At 36.0% G+C, this 8,107-nt stretch overlaps 1 protein-coding gene across 1 annotated transcript in view; it reads left to right on the top strand.

Moving 5' to 3' along the window:
- Positions 1–8,107, top strand: part of cpne5b (copine Vb) — an 81,509-nt gene that overhangs the window by 18,464 nt on the left and 54,938 nt on the right. Inside the window, exons 2-4 of the mRNA XM_088422429.1 lie at positions 40–80; positions 440–486; positions 6,246–6,349. Coding sequence (XP_088278555.1) covers positions 40–80; positions 440–486; positions 6,246–6,349 — 192 coding nt within the window. The remainder of the gene's footprint in view (positions 1–39; positions 81–439; positions 487–6,245; positions 6,350–8,107) is intronic.

The raw sequence follows: 8,107 nt of genomic DNA, 5'->3' as shown, positions 1-8,107 counted from the left end.
GTTCTTTTGTAAGTAACAGACTTTTTTTTTTATTTACAGAAATCTTCTGGATAAAGACACATTTTCCAAGTCCGATCCATGTAAGTCTTTTGAGTTTAACTCTTTCGTTGTCTTCTGTGGCTACAAAGCCTCTTTTCTTTTCGTTGGTAGCTAAAAAAAAAAAAATCTAATTTGAGAAGATTTGGGAAAATGTTGTTTGTTTCTTCCTGCATAATTGTTATTTGAGAACTTTCAAAATACAACACACGTTCAAAAACTTTCAAAAAATACAATGCACACACATTTACACACATTACACGCATTTACAAACCCACGCACACGATTGATTTATCGTTTTGAAGCAGTGTCTTATGATTGATGACTGACTTTTTCCTCTTTGCATCTTTCATCCCTCACAATCTTTCATCTCCTTCACCCCTGATTTTGTCCTGCTTTGCAGTGTGTGTCCTCTATACACAAGGTGTGGAAACCAAACAGTGGAGAGAGGTAAGAGGATTTCACAACTTGAACTTTTTACGAAAAAAAAAATACAGAATATCCGGATGGAATTAAAGTTTGGCATGATATGTTCATTTTAAGCCAAAAATAATGCATGAAATCACCTGGCACTTCAGCTTACCTCAGAGAGCTCAATGTAGTCAGCAATCCAACAGCTCAGAATATTTTTCTTAAAACATTACATACTTACAGTAGATTGCCATATAAAATCAGCAAAAGCACAATAAGGTCACAGTAAATTTCCACAAAATAACACAAGAGAGAAAGACAAAAGTGAAACATTCACAGCAATGCTTATACATTCAGGCATAGATGTTTTTAGGTACTGACTACGTTTGGCACTTACTCCTCCCAAAATAAAGCATGTTTTTTTTTAAATGTGTTGTTGCCTTTGTAAAAAAAAAAAAAAAAAAAAAAAAAACACACACAAAAATCACATCTTATCTATTCATGCCATCAGATGACCCCTTCGCCTCCTGCTTATGTGTTTACTTGCTGAGAACAGATTGTTGTGTGGGCTGATTTTCAGATGCTGCTGAAGGACTGTTGGACGTCTATGTTAAATGCATATATAGAACAGTCTACATTTTTTGATTACGCCAAGCCTGAATAAGTTTACTAGAAATGTACGTGAAAACTTGCCTTAAAGCAATTTTCTTTTACACATTAAAACTGCACCAGTCTCAACCAATTGGTCTATTTCCACATTCCACATATAGATTGCAGCAGGTTATAAGGTACATTAGAAAAAAAACAGTCTAGCAAATAAGCTTTTAAATATTTTTGAAACATGTAATCATTCGTAGACGGATGTTAAATATCGTGATTTCTCGACTAAAAAGTGTCAGCAAATAAGAAGACATTTTAATAAAAGGTGACAAACTGAAAATCCGACATCCATTAATAAGATGTACCCTATTTTAAAGTGCACTATTGATTTTAGAAAAATTAGAAAATGATTTTAAATGTGCCTTATACGTGCCTTAAACTTGTACATTCCTAATTACTTACAGCGTAACATGTTGAGGGTGGCACTCCGGAGGCTGCCATGATTGTTATAGCTACGGACAAATTATGATGTGTTTTTTTGGAAAAGGTACCCTGATTTGAATTTGGGATCCGTGGTTGTTTAGCAAGCTGTGAGTGCAGATATGGGTATACATATTTATGTTACACACATGTTAAACTGTCACTGTCCTGAACTGTGTTTTTCAGCCTATAAGGCACACTTAAAATCTTTCAAAATACTCCAAATCTACCGTGTGCCTTATGGATGTCGAATTGAAGTCGAATAAAATATGATTCATTTGCTGTAATGGTTTGTTTCCTTTAATGTGCAGTTATGTTAGACCTGGCTACATGCTCCGAAAAATATGCTTCATGCTGATTTCCACGTGTTCTTTTTTTCTTTGCTTTCCACGGAAACTCTGCCCAGACTATAAATCACTGCATTCTGCAGGACTTTAAATCAAGACTGGACACATGTTTGTCGCAGTTAGGGCTAAGACCCTCCTCTAGGAAAATCCAGACCGCGAGATGAGGGAAAACAGATATGAGTGTGTGGACATGAGCAGGGTGTCAGTCAGAGACTTCCCGCCAGATTCTCATTAGCCAGCCCCAGCAGCCCAGTAGTATCTAATGAACTCTGGAGCTTGGCATTGTCTCTGCCACTCTGCAGGGAAATCACATTATGGAGCTCATCTTTGCCATCACCTGCCTCATCACGAGCATGTGCTGTGTGTCTCATCAACACCTCTAGGGCCTTTTGCAGTGACTGCTTTAGCGTAGAGATTGTGACTCTATTCTTACTCAAGCAGATTACTTCATCATTTGTTTGTCGGAAAAATATGTCTTTTCAATGGATGTAAAAAAAAAAATATTTTGTTTGTTATTCTTTTCTGCTGTCACAATTATGTGGGAGGCTATGATTTCATTTGTTGGGTTTGAGCTTTTTTTTTGTAGGGCTTGTCTTCTTTGTCACATTTCACCACAGATTTTAATTGGGTGTTCCGAATTAAGTGTGACAAGAATTCACACCATTGTTATTAATAACAGTCACATGAATCACTGGCATTAACTCATTCAGCAGCAGCCATTTTCAGACTCTCTTTTACCTTAATATTTTAAAAAAATGACAAATATAAACAAGTACTTGGGAATAAATGGACTTTGAAAAGATGTCTGCATTTCAAATCAAAGGAAAAGCATTGAAATAAGACAGTAGGGAGCTGAAATTTCACCCAGATGGGGACAACATGTCAAAGTTCAACATGTCACGACTGCTTACTTATCTTAGTTGTATGAGTTCATCATGACAAACTTATTTTTAAGAGTAATTTTTTCATTTAATCTGAGTGGGATACATATATAGAGTCAAATAAATAAGGAAGCAGTTTTTATGAATTTAACAGCATTTTCAAATGATCATGGATAATCTCATCACAAAGGTAGACATGTGCTGCCGATAAGCCTTGGTGGAGGTCTGTGCACTCCTAATGCTCTAATGCTATCTTGAAAAGGCAAGGCAACTGCATACATCCACATTCACAGCCTGCGTTCCATATTGTGGAAGATCCATAAATCCATGCATATCCACTCTTTTACGCTCCACTTGCAAATAATGGCTTTTTGCCTAATATTTGAGCCGAAACACGTCTGTTTTAGACAAAGAACGAAAGTAATGTTTGCCTCACACAAATTTAAAACGTAACTGTAGACAGTAGACGGAGCACACTATTCAATTATTCATGGATTAGCGAGTGGATCGAATCAAAACTGCTTTCTTTGCTGAGATATTGATAAACACAAGGGATTAGGAAAGCAGAAGTGAAAGTAAATACAGTCTGATGCTATGCTGGAAACCATCACATGCAAAAAGTCTTTTTAAGGTTAATTATTTGAACTGGATAGCTTGCTTGCCAACGTCTAATTTCTTGAACAAAATTATGAAAGGGAAAGCAGCAAGAAATACACCAAATATATATGGCAGATACCACCAAATATAGTGGACCCTGGTGGTAAATCAACCATTCAGTTGTTTCAGTTATTTTACAGTAATATGTTCCATGCAGCCCCTCAAGTTTAAACAGTATTATGACTGATATTTTGATTGTGGAATATGGATTAAATAGAAAATTTCATTTGTTTTTATTCATCTCAGGGAGCAGCGTTTTTGTCAAATCACATTACAGTTGATCAGGGTTAATGAAACAACTACTTACTGCTCAGCTTGCAAATGTCAAATTACTAAACTCAGAAACCTGAGCAACTGTGAAGTCATAAAGAAAAATCAGGTAAATTTTGCTACGCCTTTCATGTTCCACATACACAATAATATTCGGAAAGCTACATTAGTACTAATGAGGGCATACAAACATATTATGTTATAGAAAATTTGGGGGATTACTTCCCCTTTCAATACTCATGACCTCATCTTTTTCTTAGGCCAAACTCAGATATCTGGTCTCCACTGGTTGTATAGGATTCATGTAAAAAATACTTCAATGTCGTTCATTTTGCTTGCAGGTAGGCTATGAAACTAAACCTAATAAAAATGCCTTGAAAAGGCTACATAAGCAGCAATTGCATAACGCCATATTAAATGTATTTACATGCTTGAATAAGAATAAAATAATCTGAATGACATGGAGTCTAAACAGCTTTATCACACTATTTCATATATTGACATCATCAATGCCAAGACAAAGCTAATTGTGCTTTCATTTAACTTTAAATTCTTCTGTTTATCTCAATGGAGGCGATCCTTACCTATAAATCTTGCCTACTTTGGAAGAAATATGCTGTAAACCTCACCAAACGTTATCTTCCAAAAGCGACATTTTAACAACTTAATGATGCCCCCATTTGTACCCTCTAGTTAGTCCCCAAGAAACTCAACTAAGATTCTATCCAGGCTGTAACTTAGCAAGCATTTACCTGTCTGTGTTGTGCAGAAGTCAAAGTTCTCACCACTTGCAGTCGATGCATCTTACCATGTTTTGAATTTTGTGCTTTTGATTTCTCCTGACTGGCAGCCGTTTGCGTGAAATTCTGGTCTATCCTAGACATGCCTTTTAATTCTGGTGTAGTGTATATTCTAAGTGTATATTCTGGTTTCTTATTGTCAAGAGACTCATATTCAATATCATGGTTTATAGATATTGTGCAGAGCATCCAAAACGAATTTTAACAAATGCGCTAATGTCACTATAAAGTATTTTAGTGGCAATATGGAAGTGAACAATAAACCACAACTAATAAATCTACTAAAGGTTGCAGACTGCTTGAAGGACCTCAACATAACCCACTTTTTGTTTAATGAATATTAACTTTGGCAAGATCCCCCTGGCCGCCATTGTTTTGATTACCGGTCCTTACACATAAAGTGTAATACCTTTATAACATACAAAGCTGTATGCTTTTGCTGTAATTTTTATTTACCATGGGTGTTCGTTCTAAACCTCTTAAAGCAACTTCAATCTTCATAAAACATTTTCATAATTGTTCCATAGAAACACTGACTTAAGACCTGTTGAGTGGTATTTTTGTCACAGCTTTAGGGGGTCTGTACCACTTGTACAGTAGCTAAGCAACGTTGAAAAGGGTGGCAGGAAACCTGAAAACTCCAAATGTACAGACCGTTATACAGTGTATATCACTTGCCCTTTCTCCATTTGTTACTAAAATAGCTCTCAATTAGAATGCACCATTACAGCTATGATTGCAGGAGCTGCAAAGACAACTGGATAAACGAAAACATTTCTCTGAGGAGACATCAAAATTGAAAAATTGAGGCAACCCATACAGTCAAAAATCAACACTGGCATGAGCTCAAAGTTGAGGTGGGGTTTCTGACCAACACTGTCCTGGCGCCCTAGTAAGTAGCTTTCAATGCTTAAATCAAAACGCTAATGCTGTTATCCATCAGAAATTTGCTTGGTAGCAATAAATAGCCTTCAGCTTGATAGGCTGCACAACGGCACGAACAAAAGTTTCTTATTATTAATTAAACAAAATTAGGTTCATGACCTAATGCGTCCATAGGAAGATTAAGATTTCATGATGCTATGCGTTGGCCCGTACGGAAAAGGTATGTCTTCCCTCAAGCAAAACACTACTGCTTTTGTCCTTATATTTATTTTTCATTTTGCTTTGAATTTTTTAAAACGTGCTCAATTATGCCAAGAAAAGTTTTCCAGAGCTTTAAATATGTTACAAATTCTAACGCAGGTTGACAAAAAAAAAATGATGTCCTTGTTAAGATCAGGTAATTTAGATGAGTTTATATGACTAATATACAGTATGCAATACATAAATGTAGCACCCGTTTTTGCCAGCCTTTTATTGTCATCCTAGACAAGTTGACAGAGAAAGTCCCACTAATTACCAAGTGTAAGTAACAGCTTCCCTCTCTCCTTTTACCACTTCTGGTCATACTTCTTCAGCTTCTCTTTTCTCTTAATTTTCTCTGCAAGTAGTATCCCTGCCCCTTTTATCTTCCCTTATTCCCTCTGGGGGGTTCAAGGGAGACTTATCCTGTTTTAACTATGTGGGAGAGGTTTAGGATGAAGAAGCCCGGAAACACACCCCTGGTTTCCTTTTCAACACCACTCTTAATCAGGCCTCTGAAAATTAAGGTGTTCGCACGTGTGTGACGGGGGAGAAGGTCTCAGTTGAAACCTTGTTAAGTTTTCAAGTGTTTTGTCTTTCTTCTCTCCTGACATTTGTCTGCCTTTCTTTATTTGCAGTTTGGCAGGACCGAAGTGATCGACAATACCCTGAACCCCGATTTTGTTCGGAAGTACATCCTGGACTACTTTTTTGAAGAAAAGCAGAGTCTTCGTTTTGATTTGTGAGTCTGTTTTCATTTGAAGTCACAACAGATTCTGCGTGGCACCCTGACAGATTGCTGTCTCCGTTTTTATTTGATTGAATTCGAGAGCTAGAAGTCAGAGAGCGAGATTGGCTTCATTAAGCATGGGGCCTTGTTCTTTCTATGCCCCACTGATGATTTTTCCCGTCAGTTCCTACAACAAAAGTTGTATTTTTGGCCTCATAGCTCTTGGGAGGCTACAGTGTTAAACGTCCAATAAAATGGTCACGCTCAGTCACGGCGACCAAAAGCTATAAATATGATCAAATCCTGCATGCTCTCCAATTGTGCTTAATTAATGTGTAGGTGAACATTTAATTAGTAAATCACATATGCACCATTTCACTTGCTTTCATTGCTTTTTAATTATATGCAAATGAGATCGGAACACTGCTCATGATTATGGATGAAGAAAAAGGATCTGACTGAAAACAAATCAAATTGCCCTTTCGATGGTAACATCTGAAAAGTGTCCAAGGCCCTTTTTTGGATAGGCTGGGATGTGTTTTTGAGTTTATCATGATAATGCCGTGATGCAACGACTGTTTGATGTGCGAGGTTGCATAAAATATACATTTATGACATTTGCCAACCACAGATTTGTTTGCATTTAAAAGCAATCTTCCATTCAACAGAAATAGTAAGGAAAACAAATTCCACGGTCAAAATATTGGTCTTATAAGTTGTTATGAATTTTCCAGAAACCTTTTTTTTTTTTTTTTTAATATGTATTCCCAACCATTATTTTAATGATGACTTACCTACTTGTGATAACATACAGTACAGGCCAAAACATTTGGAGATGCCTTCTCGTTCAATTCCTTTACTTCATTTCCGTGACTAAGAGGGTTCATTTTCTTTATAAAATCTTTTAAATAAGGAATCCTTACTTCCTGTGTTGAAATACGAGACAGTAAAACATATAGTCTGTCCTTAAGCAAATAAAAAAAAGTCCCTATTTGAATTATCAAGCATTCAAAATCTATAGAACCAACTAATTACGTTTTTCAAAATAAGAAAACATTATTGTGGTTCAAATTATTTAAAATATTTGAGATATTACTGTATGTATATAAATTGTCCAGTGTCTAAAAATGACATGAGTAATAATAGAGCAGAAGGAGTCGGAATTCATAATTTTGTGTGCTTTTATTTCCGTTGAACATGTTCTGAACTGTGATATTTATCGATAATCTTTTTTTCTGTGCGTTCTTTCCTATAATGTAATTCTTATTTTTTGTAGTATGTAATATGCTCGATCAATCAAATCATGATTGAAAGTTGATTCCAAACTTTTGGCCTATACTTTACATGCATAGGGATGTTAATAGATTACAAGAAAAAAAAAGAATTTTCTTTATTGTCATTAATGCCTAATTTTATTTGCATATCAGGCAGTGTAGTTTTTCCCCTGGGTTTAATCCATTACAACATGAACATGGCAAACACACATTAAAAAAAGAGAATGACGCATGCGTCGTCATCCCAATTTTCCCATCTCTTTACAATCACTGGTCCCTCTTCTACGGTGGCATTTCCAAAAAAAAAGTCACAATCAAGCTAAAAAAAAAAAAACGACTTGTGGAGTTAAACCTCACTGAGGTGAAGTCACAGGAGATTTGCTTCACATATGAATTGATTTTTGCGTGAGTGGAAAGGTGTATTTTTTATTTTTTTTTTTACCCCCAATTCCAAATCAACCTCAGATCATTACCACTATAAATCAATCCGAAAATC

The sequence above is a fragment of the Hippichthys cyanospilos genome, chromosome 9, assembly GCF_059441005.1.
Source record: "Hippichthys cyanospilos isolate Australia breed blue-spotted pipefish chromosome 9, RoL_Hcya_1.0, whole genome shotgun sequence".
Lineage (NCBI taxonomy): Eukaryota > Metazoa > Chordata > Actinopteri > Syngnathiformes > Syngnathidae > Hippichthys > Hippichthys cyanospilos.
Note: the sequence above shows the minus strand (reverse complement) of the source record. Positions and strands in the feature narration are given on the sequence as shown.